At 48.6% G+C, this 20,511-nt stretch overlaps 1 protein-coding gene across 1 annotated transcript in view; it reads right to left on the bottom strand.

Annotated features, from left to right (window-relative positions):
• Positions 1-2,779: 2,779 nt before the first annotated feature.
• The window catches only part of dym (dymeclin), a 48,294-nt gene continuing 30,562 nt past the window's right edge, over positions 2,780-20,511 (bottom strand). The window contains exons 15-17 of the mRNA XM_030342317.1: positions 15,191-15,373; positions 11,783-11,896; positions 2,780-4,245 (exon numbers count right to left, since the gene is read on the bottom strand). Coding sequence (XP_030198177.1) covers positions 4,096-4,245; positions 11,783-11,896; positions 15,191-15,373 — 447 coding nt within the window. The 3' untranslated portion in view covers positions 2,780-4,095. The remainder of the gene's footprint in view (positions 4,246-11,782; positions 11,897-15,190; positions 15,374-20,511) is intronic.

Raw genomic sequence — 20,511 nt, 5'->3', positions numbered from 1 at the left:
CTGGCTCCTATAACATTAGTCCTAAATGTCTAACGATAAGCAGTGGGGCCATAGTTATTCAATGATGTTATCTGCCTGTCTGTTCAAACATTTTATGAAATATAAATGTCTCTCTAGCTGCTGGCAGGCTACTGTTGATTAGCCTACAAAGTAAACCACAATTATAAAAGGTGAGCGATTTATATGCTACCTGGCATTTCTGGCCTTTCCAATAAAGTATTGACACAGCTGATTGCCTTCAGACAAATGGCCATGCATACGCAATTAAAGAGACGTATAAGCCACGGTTGGAGCAATCCTGAGGGGGTCGGTGGACAAATGCACACAGGAAGCTCGTACTGGAAGAGATTTCAGCAATGAATATAAGATAACTTTAATTAAAAACACAAGATTATTCACAGCCCATATCTGATCATGTTCCTGCAGACACGACGCCCACATTGGAATGTCACTTTCCTAATTGAAAAATAAGTCTGTTGGATAAAGACACTTCTCTCTAAAAAATGCACCATTATAATGTATCTCAAATAGTTAGCAATTAAAGTATAGTATAGTATAATAGTAAATATAAAGTGGGGAGGGATTCATATTTTTTTGATAGTGTCTATATGTCATGCCTACATTACAATTACATGACACTGCACCTTATATTTCTATCATATATTATAGCTTAAAAATAGACCAAGAATAGGTGAGTAAAGGGGACCTTGTGACTGTGAATATTATGTGCAAATGTCACAAACATTCAAGACATTAATCAATTAAAAGTAAACCATATATATATTTATAATATCAAAAATATAAACCATCTTCGATAGGTAATGAGGCAAGGAGGTCGCCCCAGCAGGCATCTTCAGCATAGACCCACAACGACCCTTTAGTTCCTCATTGGCATGCACAAACAGGGACTTATGCAAACACCTCGGGATCCCCTACAGAATGCCACACTTTGAAATGAACATAAAATTCCCCTTTGATATAAATAAACTTCATATCCCAGAAGGCCGTGGGCTCATTCGTCTTGCTGCTGTCATGTGAAGAGGTACCGACCCGGTAAGGTGACCCTGGATGGTACAAGAGGAACAAGGAGGTTGAAGTCGTTTTGGGAACACCTCAACCTCCTTCATCTGGGCGAGAGAGAGAGAGAGAGAGAGAGAGACAGCCAGAGAGAGAGAGAGAGAGAGAGAGAGAGAGAGAGAGAGAGAGAGAGAGAGAGAGAGAGAGAGACAGAGAGAGAGAGAAAGAGAGACAGAGAGCCAGAGAGAGAGAGAGAGAGAGAGAGAGCCAGAGAGAGAGAGCGAGAGAGAGAGAGAGCCAGAGAGAAAGAGAGCCAGAGAGAGAGAGAGCGAGACAGAGAGAGAGAGAGCGAGAGAGAGAGAGAGACAGAGAGAGAGAGAGAGAGCCAGAGAGAAAGAGAGCCAGAGAGAGAGAGAGCGAGACGAGAGAGAGAGAGCGAGAGAGAGAGAGAGCGAGAGAGAGAGAGAGACAGAGAGAGACAGAGAGAGAGAGGAGAGAAGGAGGTAGAGAGAGAGAGAAAGAGAGCAGAGAGAGAGAGAGAGAGAGAGAGAGAGAGAGAGAGAGAGAGAGAGAGAGAGAGAGAGAGAGAGGGAGAGAGAGAGAGAGAGAGAGAGAGAGAGAGAGAGAGAGAGAGAGAGAGAGAGAGAGAGAGAGAGAGAGAGAGAGCCAGAGAGAGAGAGCCAAAGATAGAGAGAGAGAGAGATCAAGAGAGAGAAAGATACAGAGAGAGAGAGACAGAGTGAGGTTAAGAGAGGGAGAAGAGAGTAAAGTCAAGTGGGAGAGAGAGGATTGGGAGGGATATAGAGACTAAAGCGCGATACAGAGAGAGATGAGGGGGCGAAAGAGAGATGAAGAGAGAGAGAAGGGTGAAAGAGAGAGAGAGAGAGAAAGATAAACGAGGGAGCACGAGACGGAAGAGGTGCAATGAGACAAGTTAATCTGGACGATTTCTCTTTTCACATCGACTCTTTAATTTCACCTCACGACCTTAAAATAAAACAATTCAGTTCAATGGTCCCTCCATACAAGATACATGATGATTTGGTCTCATTTGTCCACCGGGTGCATTTCCAGTCATGAAAATCAATATCGGAATCAAGCCGAGGCGTGAAGCCCCTTGGAGGGGGGGCTGATGGTACCACTGTGGGCCCTCCACGGTGGTCATGGTTTTAAATACCCAGCAGGCACTTACTGTAGGAAACGTGTATTATGCTTATTGTTTATTCTGTGGGAGATTGAATCAGCTTTTTAATAATGCACTGTGATTGTCTTTTGGGTTGTTTGGCTGTATAGAAGCAAAGCAAGGACTGCATGAATCAAATTGCTGGAGGAGTTATAGTGATAGTTGTGTCCCATAATGGACACTAACCTGCCAGCAGAGAAAAAAAACATTAAGCAGTAATCAATATCTGAAAAGGTTACAATATCCAGGAGGTATAATGCGATAGACGGTGCAGAGTCCAGCTGTCCAGACTTGTGTTACTGGCAGGGGTGGGAGGGATGGAGTCTTTAGTGCACTGCTATTATCTAAGGGAGAATATGAAATCATTTGGCTTTATGGACACTGAGATGGATTCAACTAATCAATTGAATCTCGAGGGGATACAAATTTGGGTATTATTATAAAAAGCAAAGGTCTCAAAAAACACATGCATATTAATAGCATCCTTAAATTTATGTGGCGTAAAACATTAAATCCTCAATTACGTGGTCCTAATACATTCAATGAGAAGAGAGGTAAATAAATGCACGACACTTGAGGTAATTTAATGAATGTCTTTATTTTGAACCTCTTTTTATCAAAGAGCCGAATGCCACGACATGTGAGCGTCTCTCACCTTTCAAAATAACAAACAGGCCAGTCACTCCGCGGCCGGGACATAGAATAAAAAACATAAAAAGAAGGAAAAAGAGGAAAAAAATAAATAATATTAAAAAAAAGTCTTATTTTGAACACAAGATTAAGCGATGGGGGTGATCACCGGTCTCGATCGCAGGGTTGGTGACTGGGTGAACCCCGACAGTGGAACTGCTCCCACTTGAGTAAGACAGTGAAACATGGAGATGATAGGAGAGATAAACATGCCCTCAGGGGCTGGGCGAGTTCACGAAGAGACGGATCGAATGGGAGCCAAGGTGAGCTTCATGGGCTGAAGACAATGCTTGGAGTCTGAAGTCAGTGAGCTTTTGAAACATCGATACAGGTATATGTTGTTTATAACATATACATTATGCAAGGAATCCAATCAAATGTCAGGCCCAACCCCCTTTTTCTGTGAGGCCCCGATAATTAGGATGGTTTGATTGATGCTATTGTGTCAGTTATTTACCCTGTACTGTGAATAGTCGGAGTTCAATGGGGCTCTGTCTGTGTCTATTTTGACAAAAATAGGAATGAAAAATAAATGCAATGATAATCTATATGTACCGCGCACGTCATAAAAATTACTGAGGGCCGCATTGCAAAACAAACGTTCTCATTTTTATGAAATGTATAAACAAATCTTCAGTGCCGTTGTAAATACAATTTCACCAGAGGGAAACAAAATAAAGTAACACTTTGGAACAGTTCATATCCTTGACCTCTTTTCCCTAGTCAGATATATAGACCTCCAGTGTCCTGCGCTATGAAGAAGTAAAGAAAGACAAGAGCAAATATCATAACTGGGCAGGTGTTTTAAAGGACCTAGGGTGTTTCTGATGTATTTTCTGCACATGCAAGTAATGGACTCCTTTATATGACGTAGGTATAGCCAGGGGGGGGGGGGGGAGTGATTAGAAAAGGGGGCCATGACTAAGGAAGAGCAGAAGCACAGGACTATGTTGAAGTTTAATTCAAGGAGGAGAGAGGCGGGTGGGTGGGGTGTAAAGTTCTGTGCAGAATTCCCTCAAAAATAGCGTTCTGTACACGGTTGAGGCACTTCTCCCGAAATAACTAAACAGCGTGCACATATAAGGAGTACTGTGCGCACACACGCGCACCACACACACACACACACACAGTAAATCAACCATTCTCTGCTACACACAGTCAGTCCACTTCAGAGGGGGGGTGTGGCCTCAGCCAGGGGTGTGGCCTCAGCCAGAGTCCATGCTGAAGAGCTCCACCCCCTGAGGGCTCCAGTACAGCCCCACCCCCGAGCTGAAGACCAGCGACCACACGTAGGGGATGAAGAAGTCCTCGGGCTGGTCCTCCTCCACGTACTTGAACTTTAGCTCTGGGAACTTCTGCAGACGCGTGTGCGCGCGCGCGCACACACACACACACACACACCACACACACACACACACACACACACACACACACACACACACACACACACACACACACACACACACACACACACACACACACACACACACACAGGAGAAACAGGGATGTCTATTAAAGCATAGGATAAAGACAAGTATAGTAAGGTTTTTCTGACTGTTTACTTAAAGTAGGTCATAATGTTTCTACATCTTCAATCCAAATATTTGTAATAAAATCATTGTATCAAAGATGTATTGCACCAATTATCCTTCCAAAAGCAAATTGATCTTTCAGCAAATTGCTGATAGATTCTATTAGTACACGTTGCCGTCTGCATACATGGGGTAAGGAGTCCCAACATGGAACCTATAAAACCCATACAGAGAGGTCAAATAACGAAACTCCAAACAAAAATCCCCACGCTGCATTACCTAAAGCCCCCTATATACTGTATACTCAATCACCACTTTTTATTACATCTTCTGTCAAACATATAACAAAACCTTAAAACACACACAAGCATAGACAACAGGAGACCTCCATGGAAGACGATCACCTCACGACGAGGTACCCCCGGGCATATGAAGACCGGGCGGGCAAGCTGTTGGAGAGTTGCAGGTGTCTTGTGAAAATGTCACTCATCTCCTAAGGCTTCTGTTTTCTCTTCCTCCATGAGCAGGCGTCCTGGGACCCCTGCTTCAACCCCCCCCCCCACCCATCACCAAGTTCAAGCAAGCCCCTCCAAACTCATCGCCTCGTCCACAACACCAGCCCCCCCCCCCCCCCGCCCCCCTACACCCTGCCCCCCCCCCTCCCCCCCCCCCCCCCCCCCCCCCCCGCCCCCCCGCCCATCCATGCGGACACCAGCAGGTGGAAGGCGAAATATGGCCATCAATAATAGAACACTGTCTCATTATGCGGCCCGGCCATTATGTACACGCGCGTGCCACGCTAATAGCGACGCACTGAAAGACAGACTACAGAGAGAGGGAGAGCTGTGACGAATCCCCCCCCCCCCCCCCCCCACCACCCCTATCCCGTCATCCAGCGCCGCCCGCACCCCCGTCCCATTCTTCCTCCCCGGCCCCGGCGGCCCGGGCCCTTTATGTAGCGGTCACACTCGGCTCCATTGAGCCACGGCTGGCTCCTATTCAGCCCGTGGCCGGGCCCCTGTGCTATCGGTATCACATCGCTCGCAGACACACAGGGGCCACGGGGGTCATAGGCCATATGCCACGCCGCTGAGGCAAGACCACACACACATAACCGCCATTGTGTGGCCGGGGGCGAGACACAATGAATGAGTCACATTATGTCGCCATTGTGTGTGTGTGTTTGTATTCTCTGTGTGTTCTCTCTCTCTCTGTGTGTGTGTGTGTGTGTGTGTGTGTGTGTGTGTGTGTGTGTGTGTGTGTGTGTGTGTGTGTGTGTGTGTGTGTGTGTGTGTGTGTGTGTGTGTGTGTGTGTGTGTGTGTGTGTGTGGTTTATTCCGCTGACAAAGTCCAGCATGTGAGCGGCACAAAGCCTTATGATGTTCGTATGACATTTGTATTGACTGCCCCTTTATGGAAAAGCTCTACCTTATCATGTTAATAATGGAGCATGGACTCTCGTTCCCTGGCTGGCTGCCTTCAATTTGGAGGCTTTGCTAGACTTTTAAAAGGGCACAACATTAAATGATGATTCAGTCGATGAGTCAGACAGTTATTGAAGCTCAATAACTTTCGATTCAAATTTACAGCTGATTCTAATTTCCATTCAAGCTCCCTTTCCTGCAAATTGCAGCCATTGCCGTACAATTTAACAGACTAAATTGGACAGTACCACAGAAATCTTTCACACTGTGTAGAGAGAGAAGAGAGTGAGAGACTGAGAGACAAGAGAGAGAGAGACAGAGAGGCAAGAGAGAGAATTATTTCAGAATTCTTTTCCCCCCAAAGAATATTCAGAGTGGCAGCAATTGGCTGAGCCTGAAGTAATAAATCACTTTAAAGTATTTTCCTGCACATAGCGTATGGGTTCTCTACACAGCAAGTAACCACGGCAACTGAATAATACACCGCCATGGAAAAATAATAATAGTAATTTGTAATCTGGACACATCCAAATCGAATCTCCTTCAGACGGAGAAATACAAAAGTCAGACGGAGCTATAGAAGTCTCCTCTCACACGACTGAGTATCAGACCGCTACAAGATATGTTCTGCCTGGCTTGCTACCCCAGGTCAAGCACAGTACTTCCTTGGATAATCGGAACACACTGGCTCCACAAAGGTATTGCCACCCTTTCCGTCACCCCCCCCCCCCCCCCTACATACACACATACACACACAATTCCAAGATCACAATTCCAAAAATTCCGCCAAAAATTACAGACATACACAATCTCTTATCCTCTCTCTCCCCGTCTCCTTCTCTCTCTCTGTTTCCTCCTCCTCCCACCGCCCCCATCTCTTTTCGGTTGTTTGGCAGACGTACTCCAGCCTTCCTTGCATAGTGCATATCAGTTAATTTATGGTTGCTGGCTGGCTGGACCGGGCCCCCACCCCTGCAGACCGTCTGGGTGTCTGCAGCTCCTATCAAGGCTCAGTACTCTGTGTTCTCCTCCTCGGAGCTCTGGACCGCACGGTCTGGGCCAAGGCACGACAGGCCAGGCAAATATGTGGGTCGGGTGCAAACACAAAAAATTAGAAACACATACACACCCTTTTTGGTACAACAACAAGTGTACAACATCAATTCACAAGCCCCCCTTTTTTTTGTATTGTCTTCATAGGCGTGTACACATGCATGGACGCGCAGTATGCATGTAGACAACACCACACGTGCACCAACACACACACACACACGTCGTGCACCAACACACACACACACACACACACACACACACACACTCGTGCATACACAGACAGACAGGCGCATGCATGAATACACGCAAACACACGCATGCATGCACACACACACACACACACACACACACACACACATGCATGCACACAAATACACAGACAAACACACGCATACAGACACACACACACACACACACACACACACACACACACACACACACACACACACACACACACACACACACACACACACACACACACACACACACACACACACACACACACCCTCATAACAATTAGTACATTCCTTTGATATCATAACCCGCCCGTGCGTCTCCCTATCAGCACCAGCAGTGACGCCTAGAGAGGACCCTGATATCAACACACACCGCAAACAAACAAGTGTGTTCTCCCCCAGCGGCTCCTTCTCAGGCCGCCCGGCCCTGCACACAGCCCCCTGCACCAACAGATCCACCACAACACTGATTAGGACGAGACACCGCCAATGCCACCACACACACACACACACACACACACACACACACACCACACACACACCAACACAGGAAAACATCCCTGACTATGACCTCTGGAGCTCGAGCCGCGGCGCTCTTCTTCGCCAAGTCAGGCTCCCCCTGGCGTCCGTTGGGAAAAGGACAGAGCGTGTCGACCGACCCTCCCTCCCGGCCCTTCCCCTCTCTGTGTTTATGTGCTCAAGAGTGTGGCGCGGTCGTCTGGACTTACACTCGCCACTTGATATATGTTCTTGGCCCGGAGGGAGATGGTGCCGTCACCCCGGCGGATTCAAACTGCTCCGTTTTTCAGGCAATTACATTCAGCGGCGCGGCGGGTGGCGACGGCGAGCTGGATGGAGTTCAGACGACGCGGGTCGGGAGAGGAGGGTGTGAACAGCAGGGGCGAGGGAGAGCCTTGACGTGCTCTTTTGATCGCTCGTGCCTGGGTTCACTTTTTTAAATAAAATAATAGTGAATGGTTCGCATTTCATGAGTCAATTGAATGGCGTTGCCGTGTGAATCTGGAGTGATGTTTATTTTCTTTCTCTCCAAAGAGCACACTTGTGAATCTGTGGTAAGATTGATCAGTGTGGAGTCACGAATCATTTGGAGTTGTTTTTATTATGTTATCTTATATCTCAGTACAGGGTAGTATAGTATATCATAGTACAGGGGGGTATAGTATAGGGACCAATGGAGAACAAGTTCAACTGCTAACTGCAAGTGCTGTTCATCGCCACTAGGTACCACAGGAACATCGTGGATGAGATGTGCACAGCTCCCTGAATACTGAGTGGGGAAGCAAAAATCAAACTCAAGTCACAAACACTTGAGACACATGAAGAGGCCGGTGTTTGACTTCAGGAGTGACCCGTAATCCGCAATGCACCGTATCTAAAATCCATACAAGTGGACCAGCATCTGGATCCAACACAGAGTCTAGGGTCTATTTCTATCACTCTCTCTCTTTATAAATGGCCTCAATCCTACCTGTTTGAACTTGAATAAGTGAGGGACAAAAGGAGGTAAGACGATGTGCAGATCATACAGGACCAGCAACTGACAACCTGGTCCCTGAGAGGGAAGATGTTTTCCCGTCATTGTACTGAACTGGGGCAGCCCACGTGTGTGTGTGGAGGTGTAAAGTGGATTGAGTGTGTCCAGCCGGCCCCGAGACCTCCCTCGGACGGGGGGGTACCGCTGTTTGCAGACACACACAGAGGCATGTGTTTGTCCTAGGACGGTGAAACATGCTATCTCTAAACAAACACGGCACTATGAAAGGTGTGAAATGTACTGCTGCTGCTGTTGACTCCACATAAACACACACACACACACACACACATCACACCCCACCCCCCCCCCCCCCCCCCAGTAGTTGTATCATAGGGTACTCTATGTACATGCACTTTTATTCATAGTAAAGTTGAGTCAAATATCAAATATTTTCCTGTAAATAAATATAATTTAGGTCACTTTCTATCGCCCAATGAAATAACGAAATGCTACAATCTGGGTGTCATTGTGGACATCTTATATCCCCAAGAAATTACAGTTTAACGCCAAAGGAGTCCCCAAAGAGAAGGAAACGTCTGCCACCGGCCCTCTGGGCTTGAATTCTCAACAACTCGCCTCGAAACAATCATATCACTACTGGTCCCGTGATTCTGCAACTTAAACAGCTCTGCCAGCAGGGTGCGTAGACGTGTGCCTTCCAACCAACGCCGCAGCGAAAACACCTCATGGCTTTAAACGCCATGGTCATGCAGGGCCCGCCCACTTTGTAGTCGCCGCATCGGCACAACTACAAATTCAACATTAATCAGAAGGAGTCTGATCATCTGCTCTCTCGACTCACTCCCGTCGCCCCCCGGGGGGCCGGTATTAGAGGCAGTAATTGTGTCGAAAGACACCCCACTCGACCCCCATTACCCTCTACAGTAGACGGGCTGATGGAGTCACCGAGGGGGGTTGAGGGAGTTCATTGATAAAAAAAAAACGAAATAACTAATGAATGAATAACAATTGATGATAGGCAGGACCCCTTGCTAGGACCGAAATTCGCCCGGAGAAAAAGGCAGCGGGACTTTTACTTGAACTAAATGACAAGAGATGGAAAAATATGCACAGGTCAGTGATTAAATTGAAACCGATTCAGTTGAAAGGCTTAACGGGCAGCGTTAGCTGTATTTTAGCTTTATTCCATACAGAATGTTTCCAAGTTCCAAACGCTTCTTTATGAATTTATACTGTAGTAAGCCATCATATCTCTTTCCCTATCCTGACTCCATGCCAGTACGTGGTGAACCACAACCTTATTTTGCAAACGCCATTCAAATCCAGAAGAAGAAGCATGCGAAGAATATTGCATAAAGTGTTGGCGTGATATATGGCCAGTTCAACGCCATTTGGCTGTCTTTCTATTGTGTCATGGTCGAATCCTACAAATGTGGGATCTTTTGGCAAGTGTCTCTTCAAAACACGCGTCCAATTTGTTACCCGGAGCACACACTCACTTGAACACTTGCTATGCATCCTCTCTGATTAAGGACCACATATGAATGTGACCGAAAATGAAAATATAAAGAGAGAGAGAGAGAGAGAGAGAGAGAGAGAGACATTGCCTGAGACAGAGAGCCAAAGAGAGTGAGCGAGAGACGTAGACCGAGGGGCTATTGGCCTTGCACACCCCATCCCTCCCTCCTTTCCTCCCCCCCCCCCCCCCCCCCCCCCCCCCTCGCCGCAGCGCGTCGGTCCCACCAAGACAAATGTCTCTTGGGCGCGACGCCCGTCTCGAACGCCGAGCGAACACATGATGAAACGCGCAATTAAAAAAACGCTCGTGAGCTGGTGGGGGAGGAGGAGGGGGGAGAGAGAGAGAGAGAGATCAGCAGATGCATATCTCTCTCCCCCCCCTGATTGATTAATGGCAGCGGAGCCGGGATAGGGGGGGAGGGGGGGGGAGGGGATGGGTGGTCACGAGGTGCGCTGGCAGATTTATTCATTCCGTCCCGTCTGACAGACGTCTGTCCCCGCCGACTCGTCTCCTTGAAACGCCATTACCGCGGCGACACGCAACGTGACCTGGAGGATGAGCATTAATGCTAATGAGGGGGTAGAGGAGAGGGGTAGGGGGGGGGGGGATGGGGGTCGTGGCTCTTGTCTCGCGTCTCCAACAGGAGCTCTCACTCCTCATCCTCGTACTCCATCTGTCGCCGTGTCTTGACGCCACTCCTGCCAATTATTCCTCCGTCGTTCTCCCCTGGCGCGCCTTCTGGCTCTTCCTCCTCACCGGGTCCTCCTCCTCTTCCTCATCTTCTTCTCCACTTCCTCCTCTTCCTCACAGTCTCCTCCTCATCCTCTTCCTCCTCCCTGGGCTCCTCATCTTCACAGTCTCCTCCTCCTCCTCTTCCTCTTCATTGTCTTCTCCTCCTCCTCCTCTTCCTCCTAAGCGTCACCTCCTCCTCCTCACTGTCTCCTCCTCCTACTCTTCCTCCTCCTCTTCTTCCTCCTCCTCGTCTTCTCTGTCTCCTCCTCCTCTTCCTCCACACCATCTCTTCCTCCTCTTCTTCCTCACCATCTCCTCCACATCATCCTCCTCCTCACGTCTTCTGTCATCTCCTCCTCTGCCTCCTCACAGTGTCTTCCTCAACAGTCTCCTCCTCTTCCTCCTCACCGTCTCTTCCTCCTCTTCCTCCTCACAGTCGCCTCATCCTCTTCCTCCTAACCGTTTCCTCCTCCTCCTTAATGTCTCTCCTCTTCCTCCTCCTCCTCTTCATCCTCCTTCCCATCTCCTACTCCCAGATCCATTAGGAGTGCAGAGGGGGAGAGGAGAGGAGAGGGGGGGCTAATAACCACCGTTCTCATGTATGAAGACGAGGGCTAACGTGCCCTCTTCATCTCCTCCCCGTCAGCCTCACCTCTCCTTCAACCCCCTCGACGTCAACCCGCCTGCCACACCCTCCATCATGAGAGCCGCACGTGTGTGCGCGTCTCCGTCTCTGTGGGTCTCCTCCGTGTGTGTGTGTGGGAGCACATTGATGTGCACGTGGGTGCATTAGAGTGAACATGTCCCGGTAGGTGTGTGCACGTGAACCTGTGTGTGTTGAAGTGAGTGCAGGCGGATCCCCGTGTGTACGGTTGGGTACCTTGAGGCGGTCTTTGGGCAGCGCCTGGGCTCCTTTCATGATGACTTCCTGGACTCTTTCCACCGACAGGTCACTTCCTGCCTGCTCCAGACGCGTGCTGAAGAAGCCAATCACCTGCCAGAAGAACAACAACAATGACATGATTTCAAAAAAGTATATTATTTTTTTTCTTTTTCATCCATTTAAAACCACCGGGTTTTAACCAGCCAATGGTTTCTGCGGGTTCTAGGGTCACGTATTAAATACTTTCTTTGAAAGCTTTAAAAAAAAAAGCAGTGTACACATTTGAAATGCGTTACCGTGGTAACGCACACCTGATCAGCCCCAATGTGTGCTTTTGGTACTGCAAACTCACTAGTGCTACACATGGATCACTTGGCTTACATTGACCGCTGGCTGGCGTGTGGTGGTGGAGAATGAGCCATTGGAGAATAAAACACTACAGGTAGGTGTGTGTGTGTGTGTGTGTGTGTGTGTGTGTGTGTGTGTGTGTGTGTGTGTGTTCTGCTGCCAAGCGGTTCCATGGGGACAATGGGGTCTCAATACAGCGGCCGCAAGCTGAACAGTTTGAGACATGCCACTTTAGAAACTCCTCACACAACTCCTTGTAACCGTAGTTCTGAGACCTCTGCTCTTCCTACGTTCCGTTTGTCGCTCCTTCCCTTTGCCCGCCGCCCACGGCAGCGAAGGGATTTCATTTCCCCGTATCGTCTTTATGCTGCTGCTAATCTCTCTGAAGCTGAGCACTTCCAATCCCTGGTCCTATCAAATTGATCAGCGAGTCCTCCCGCTGATTGAAGCTGCCTTCAACCCGAGGAAACAGGACACACACACACACACACACACACACACACATACATGACGACACTCCGTGCAACGGAGGGACAACGAGGACGAGGGGGGAACACACTTCATACGGCCCCGTGGTCCAGTACTCGGGCTGCGTGAGGTCTGAGGTGTGTGTTGTGGGTTGTGTGCTGTGCGTTTTGCGGTGTCTGTTGTGCAGTGTGTGTTTTGCGGGGTGTGTTGTGCGGTGTTTGTAGTGCGGAGTGTGTCGTGTGTTGTGTGTCGTCTGTAGTGTGGTGTGTGCTCTGCGTTGTACGGTGTGCGTTGTGTGGTGTGTGTTACGTGGTGTGCGTTGGGTGACGTGCGGTGTGCATGCGAGGACGCAGGGCTCTATTGTGGTGGTCGACTGTGGCTCCGCGGGGGGGGGGGGAGGGGGGGGGGGGGCGGACGGACGGATGGTAGCGTCCACTCGGGCAATGGCTCTGCACGCGCTCGGTGGGAACAGGTCTTTGGAGCAGAAAGAAAAAGGTACATATATATACCTGCCAGATGAAAGGGAAAATGCATTCACAGGGCCCATTGTGTGAGTCCCGTATACGCGCGTGTGGAGTGCTTCTTGTTTTGTACGCGTTTTGTATCTCAGGACGCCTCGGCCGAGTGGCCTGGAGATGAACCCACGGCACACCGACAACATCCGCTTCAAGATCTTCACACAGAAAAAGAAAAAGCGATCAAAAACAATACATGGATCCATGCGCCCCGTCCGTCTCTCTCTGCGCGCGCGTCTCCGGTCCTGTGATGTATCCCCTCCCCGCAGGGCTCTTCACACCCTCCGACAGCTCCTCTTAAGGGGGGGGGGGGGGGTAGCAAAGCCCCTGTGTTGCCCGGTCTCTAGGGGGGGGGGGGGGGGCAGGTGAGGCTTCATATAACCGAGCGTGGCATCATAGTATTCTCCTTCTTCTTCTTCGTCTTCTTCTATGGGCTTGTGTTTTTTTTTCATGAATAAAGATGACGACGATGGCCGTGTGTGCGTGGTGGTGGAGGCGCGGGCACACCGCCTTGTGTTGCGTCGGAGTACAAAAGACACGCGCGCACACACACACACACGCAGGGATTTTTGTTTCTCTGTCTGTGTGTCTCCGTGTGTCGGTGAGAACATTTGTGTGCACGTGTGTGCATGAGAGAACATTTCCCTGTGCGTGAGAACGCGCACTTACCACACACACCACACACAAAACACACACACACACACACACACACACACACCCTGCAGACTCGCAACAGGCAAGGCATGATTTTTAAGGACACACACATATGCGGGCACACACATACACACACTAACACACAGAGAGACCTATAGATTTCCTAAGGGCTAGCACGCACGCATACAGTTATTATAACCTCAGAGTCACAGATGCTGATGCATGTTTTAATGAACATATATGCTCACACAAGTGCACCGACCAAACACATACAGACACTGCAATACTCCCTACTGGCCCCTCCAAGTGCGCCCTCCAAGTGCCCCCCCCCCCCCCCCCCGTCTCTAAGGCACTCTAGAAAACTATATCCAGCTATGATTGACAGGCAGCTCTCACCGCACCCGGGGGTCCTCTCGGAGACCGGCCCCCTTACTCCAATCAATAGAGCCTTGCACCGCCACCGCCTAGTGCAATCACAGAGCGTCCTCAGGGCATCGCACACACCTGATCTTGGATCACCACACTGCCGTCGGAGATGGTAAGCAGCTGGGTGGTTTGAACAACAACAACGACGATGGCAACAGAAATAATCGGAATATAATCATCATCATCATCATTATCATCATCATCATCATCATCATGATTCTCAGTTGTTATCGCGTCCGGCGTCTGCTCTGTGGGGTATCGTTAAAAGTCGTAGGGCGTGGTCGGGTTTGTGAACCGGGTAACAGCGTGACCTGGGTTTCCCTCGGCAACCGTTGGCAGGCAATCTCAGACCAAGAGACGGGGTTTATGTGTTTAGGAGTGCTAATGGCGCCGGGACACATTTCCTTCTGGATGCGTCCTACTGAGATATCATCTGGACATTGCCCTCAGATAAGGCAATTACAGCCAGCGGTAGTACTGGGAGTGTTCAGAGTAGTGGGTGGAGTGTGCATTGAAAACACGGATTACGCATCGATTTCTCACTCCGATTTGATGTTGATTTTATGTTAACTAAATCTACTCTAGCAATTGTGCCATCTGTTCTGTTGTGTGCCTCGCAATAATTCACCCGTGCGTGAGTGTGTGAATCAGTTCTTGTGCGCGAGCGTTGTGCCCGTGTACGTGTGTGTGTGTGCGTGTGCTACATCTGTGCGTGCATGTGATTCTACGCATGTGTGCGTGCGTGCGTGCGTGCATGCGTGTGTATGTGCGTTTGTGTATGCAAACAAAGTATGCTTATGTATATATGTGTATGAATATGCATGTGTGAGTGCGCGTGTGCGTGCGTAGGTATGTGCATGTGTGTGTGTGCGTACGTGTGTGCATGTGTGTGCGTGTGTGTTTATGTATGTGCATTTGTGTATGCACAATATGCTGATGTGTGTGTGTATGTGTATGTATGTGCACGTGCGTGTGCGTGTGTGTCCATGCGTACCGTGTCCAGGTTCTGCATGATGTCCTGGAAGGAGGGGTGCATGCGGAACTGCTCGAAGAGCTCCCTCTTGTAGAGCAGGGCGTACACCAGGTTGGGGTTGAGGTGCAGAGAGTTGGCCAGGCACGAGTTGATGATCTCCAGCATCATGCGAATCACCTCCTCGATCACGCTCAGGTCCTGCGCCTGGGGACAGATAGAGAAGCTGTCATCATCCATCTGTCCGTCAATCCATCCATCCATCCATCCATCCATCCGTCCGTCCGTCCGTCCGTCCGTTGATAAAATAAAACATTATTGACAGAGCGTTTTTCGTGCAAAAACACAATTGTATTTTAAAGTGCTTAAATGTGGATAAATGTCTCTTTGGTCACCGTTTGTCGCCGGATGATATAATGCAATGGCTACGGCTCGTAGGTGTCCCCAAAGAGGACACAATGAAAATCTTTGAGTTTACCGCTTTAAAGTCGTAATCGCAAACATTTGAATGCTAATAAGTTTCGGTTAAGTCACTATCGGCAAATGAGGGAACACAACGGGGATTGAGCCCCACTTCCCTTGTATCTACTGAGGTCATCTATATTTTCTTTGTTCGGTCATAGAAAGTGACTGTTTACTCGAAATGCTAGCAGAGACTGGGAAAAAAACAGTACGCTGCCGCACACCCAGTAGCTCCCGCCGGTGGGACTACCCCGGCTGGGGGATGGAGAATGCCTCACTACCTGGGCAACGCTGGTGGTGTCTACCTCCTATCACCATAGGGTCGCCAAAGAGAACAAAACAGAAAACTACGCAATAAACCTCTTTAACATGGGAAATTACAATATATAATATTAATAATAATGATAATAATAATAGTAATAATATATATGTTTGAAAAAATATCAATACATCAAAACATTTATATTTCAATATTAATAAATGTAGAAAGTATATTACATCCACTATAAATATATACATACATACAAGTTAGTAGACGCAAGACAAAGGCAAATTATCAATAATAACTTTGACAGTCAAGGAGATACCAAGCAGAAGGAGCACAGAAGGCCGGTTCAACAAAGGACCCATCCCCTCCCCCATGGTGTAGCACCAACACGTAGCGGAGGCGGACAGGTGTGTTACCCCCCCGCCGGCAGCCCGCTATGGATATTTTATAGCCTAGTATAGATGGAACCACACTGGGAGCGCGGTGGCCCCATGCATAGGGGCCAGAGTGCTGCCCTTGACTGTCCCGGGTCGGTTGTGTCACAATCTATTTGGCGGGCGGGTCAGACGTCTTGTAACAGGAAGGGTACAATGGACGGGGAGAGGGGGAATGCGGGGGCAGGTCGAGTGTATTTATAAAGCACCACGAACCCGGGTTCATCCATAAAGCACGCCTATAGCCCACTGGTCTTGTTGTTGTTGTTTTTAGATGCTTGTTCTCACAGCAGCAGTTTTTATGGATGTTTTTTATGGACAGGACAGAGAACAGGGACAGCAAGGTGAGTCTCAGAGGAGAATAAACGACAAAACAACGATTGGACTCAAAGTCGATTTCTTTTTGTAGTCGCTTCAATTTTGATTGTCAGCTTTGATCGTTTGCTGCGTTGTTTGTGTGTCGCACAGGAGGGTCACGATTCTGTGTGGACTGAAAGGTGAATGCAAACATGGAGGTTAATGTGTATAAAACCACATGGCTTCCCTGAAAAGACAGCAGAAGGCTCGAGAAGATCGTCTGTATTGATGGGATTGGCTTTCCAAGTAAAAGTATCTCCTCAGAATCTCGAAGAAGACATGAATGAGATGGACCCGACATGTGGTTGTGTGAAGATAATGATATCCTGTCTTTGGTGTGAACGACAGCACCCAAGCTGATGAAATGAGGTTCCTCTTGTCATACGTTTCATATACACACTCCCTTGCCGAGAAAATTACCAGACTTTCATCTTTACTCGTAATCTGCTGCAAGAAGAAAATGAAATGTAATCATCCGGAAAATAAAATATAAGGCCACCCATGCATATGTATCTGGGTACACAGGCCCGGTCTTTTCAAGAACTTTAAACACCTTTAATGTTAGTTAGTAAGATGTTAGTTTTGTAAGAGGCTTTAATGTATTCCAAATCTCTGCATGTGTGTATGCTTCCATTGGGTCCCATTTGCTAACAATGCATCACCTTGTGTACTGTGCTAGTAAAAAAACAGTTAATATGATATTTAACGTATCAATTATAGCCATCGGTGGACAGACAGCGATAGGGTGGAGTACAGATGTTTCGCATGAGACGGAGCGCGGACGAGAGGGAAAAGGCAGACTGAGGAAAAGTCAAGACACCCAAAGCAGCTCATCTCCAGCTACTAGGGCCATGGGATCCTAATGACTTAAACCCAGTGACAGCCTGACCCCACTACAGCCGACACACCAGCACTCACATTAACACACCGAACGGGACTGGTACATGCATGGATGCACATCTCACACACACACACACACACACACACACAACACACACACACACACACACACACACACACACACACACACACACACAACACAACACACACGGGAGGGAACAGGAGATGTGCGCGTGACAGCACCTCCTACGAGGGCCTCATTAGAAGCTGCTGATGCGGCGACCAGATAGCAGACCGCAACAGGGGCGATATAGGGCGACAAGTGAACAAGTCAGGATGTCTTACACACTGACCCAATGAAGGAACGGAAATGAGGCTCGCAAAACCAGAACCGCCGCAGATGAACATTTTCACGCAGTGCCTGGGAAATACTCTCAAAGACCACACACACACACACACACACACACACACACACACACACACAGTATGGTAACAAAATGAATTAAGCCGTTTGAAGACATGAAGGCTCACCAGGGAAAAAAAAAAGGTCACAGCGATAAACTATGCTACTTATCACAATAAGTGATAAGTTGACAGACAAGGCAGAGACGCCTTGTCTGTGTGTCATATCCGACCTGATAAAAAGGATCCGTTGGCAAACAATCAGCGTGGTGTAACCCCTTGAGGTGTCCAACTGACAAACCAACACACTACACCAGGGGTACTCAAGTAGAACTGACTCAAGGGGCCGGTCGGTATACGTGTGACTGAGGCAGATATATGCTCTGTTTTAGACGTAACGCGTAAGCACGTAAGATACATAACCCCCCCTTGCGCGGTAAAATATCCCCCTTACGTGCTTAAGTGCGTCGGCCAAATTTCCTGACTATGTGACTAAAACACTACGGCCCTACGCAGCTCGCAAAGACTGGGATTGGCCAGCTAACCACATCCTTTCAGGAGTCTCACATTTCCGGTTTTACAGCATAATAGCGCCATTTTTAAAAGGCCGTGACAGAAGCGAATGAAGAATTTTGAAGAAGGAGAAGAAGAAAACACAAGAACGAATTAAGATAATTATAAATATAAACAAGCCAGCGATTTCCACTTCCACGCCCACAGATTTGTTCGTTGCTCCCCCTACTGTTCTGGCGGAGAATCCCCTTGCAACACGCGCAATCCTTAAGGAACCTTAAAGGAACCGTAAATCAAAACTTGTCTAAAACAAGTCCCTTGTGTAAATTACGTGCTTACGTCTCTGCGTCTAAAACGACCCTAAATCGGCCTTGACTGCTGCTGAGGTGGACTGTCTGCCTCGAGTTTGGGAGGGCTGTAGCGGTCTGTGGGCTGGAGTGCTATCTGTTTGTCGTTGCAACCCCCAGCCTCGTATTGAGATCGCAGCGCGCGGTTTCAAAATAAGAGCGCCCAGCACGATTTTTTTTATAATTAAAAAAACTTTTCAAAACAGCTCGAGGGCCATTAATAGACACCCCGCGGGCCACAAAAGGCCCGCGGGCCGCTACTTGAGTATGACTGCACTAAACGTTCAGCAGAGCGTGTGCCCTGCTATCGCACGGAGCCGTCGGCATAACGGAAAAATGTCGGATATCTTTAATTGTGTTGAAAGATATCGTAGAAGACCTGGTCGCCAGAGGGCCTTGGAGAGCAGGGGGCTCTTGACTCCCTAATGGGAGAGAAGCTTAAAGAGCCAGAGAAGGGAAGAAAGGAAGACAGACAACGAGAAACATAGAGAAAGAGACATACTGTAAGTTGAGGGAAAGGGAAAGAGCAAGAGAAGGATGGAAAAAGTAGGATGGAGAAATAGAAGGTAAAAGAGAGGGACATAAAGATGACAGATAGAAAGGCGCAGAAAGAAAGACAGAAAGATATAGCGAGAAAGAGAGAGAGAAAGAATAGGACAGACAGAGTGAAAACAAAAGGGCGAGCAAGACAATGAGTGAAAGAGAGAGAGAGAAAGAGAAAGACGGAAATAGCGAGAGACAGAAAGACAGAGGAATATATAAAGACAGACATAGCAAGACGGAGAGAGAGAAATATGAGAGCATGAGCGTGAGGGAAAACGAGAGAGAGACATAGAGAGCGAGCAAGATACCGTCAGAGAGTCGTCATGTGTGCGTGCAAGGGCGGGGGTACATGTGTGTGTGAGCGCTTGCATGCGTGCGTGTGTGTCAGCCGAGCCCGTCAGGCGGCGAGAGGAGCCAAGCGGCGGGTGGTAATGAGGATGGACGGCGTGTCGCGGGGCGGAGGTGGCGTTCAGCTCTCCCCACGCCGTCCGCTAAAATAGACGTACTTTATTACGGCCGTCTGTGGCAGGGCGTAATTCGACAGGGGGCCGGAGCAGGGGGCAGGAGTAAGAGGAGACCGAGCAGGTCGCTGAGCACAGAGCGGAGAGAGAGAGAGGGAGCAGAGGGGAGAGAGAGAGGAGAGGGCGGGGGGAGAGAGAGAGAGAGAGAGAGAGAGAGAGAGAGAGAGAGAGAGAGAGAGAGAGAGAGAGAGAAAGAGAAAGAGAAAGAGAGAGAGAGAGAGAGAGAGAGAGAGAGAGAGAGCGAGCAGAGGGGAGAGAGACAGAGACAGAGAGAGAGAGAGGGGAGAGAGAGGAGAGGGGAGAGAGAGAGAGAGAGAGCAGAGGGGAGAGGGGAGAGGAAGCAAAGGGGAGTATAGAGAGAGAGAGAGTGGAGGGGAGAGAGAGAGAAGAGAGAGATAAGGAAAAGGAAAGGAGAGGAGGAGAGGAGGATAGACTGTGTGGGGGGTTGGAGGGAGATGGGAGTTGGAAAAAGATGAGGACAGTTTGGTTGAAAACTATTTCAAGTCGTGTATGATTTATTGATTGATGGGACATTCGGTGGAGGGCTTTTTATTCCAAAGAGTTTTACAATATTGCACATTCGTTTTGAATTTGTTTTAAGTACGGATTGTCGGCAGTTGCGGGAATTGAACCCTAAACCATAACTGCCAGTCACAAA

Source organism: Gadus morhua, chromosome 19, assembly GCF_902167405.1.
Source record: "Gadus morhua chromosome 19, gadMor3.0, whole genome shotgun sequence".
Lineage (NCBI taxonomy): Eukaryota > Metazoa > Chordata > Actinopteri > Gadiformes > Gadidae > Gadus > Gadus morhua.
The sequence above is the reverse complement of the archived record's forward strand: the minus strand, read 5'-3'. Positions and strand labels throughout refer to the sequence as shown.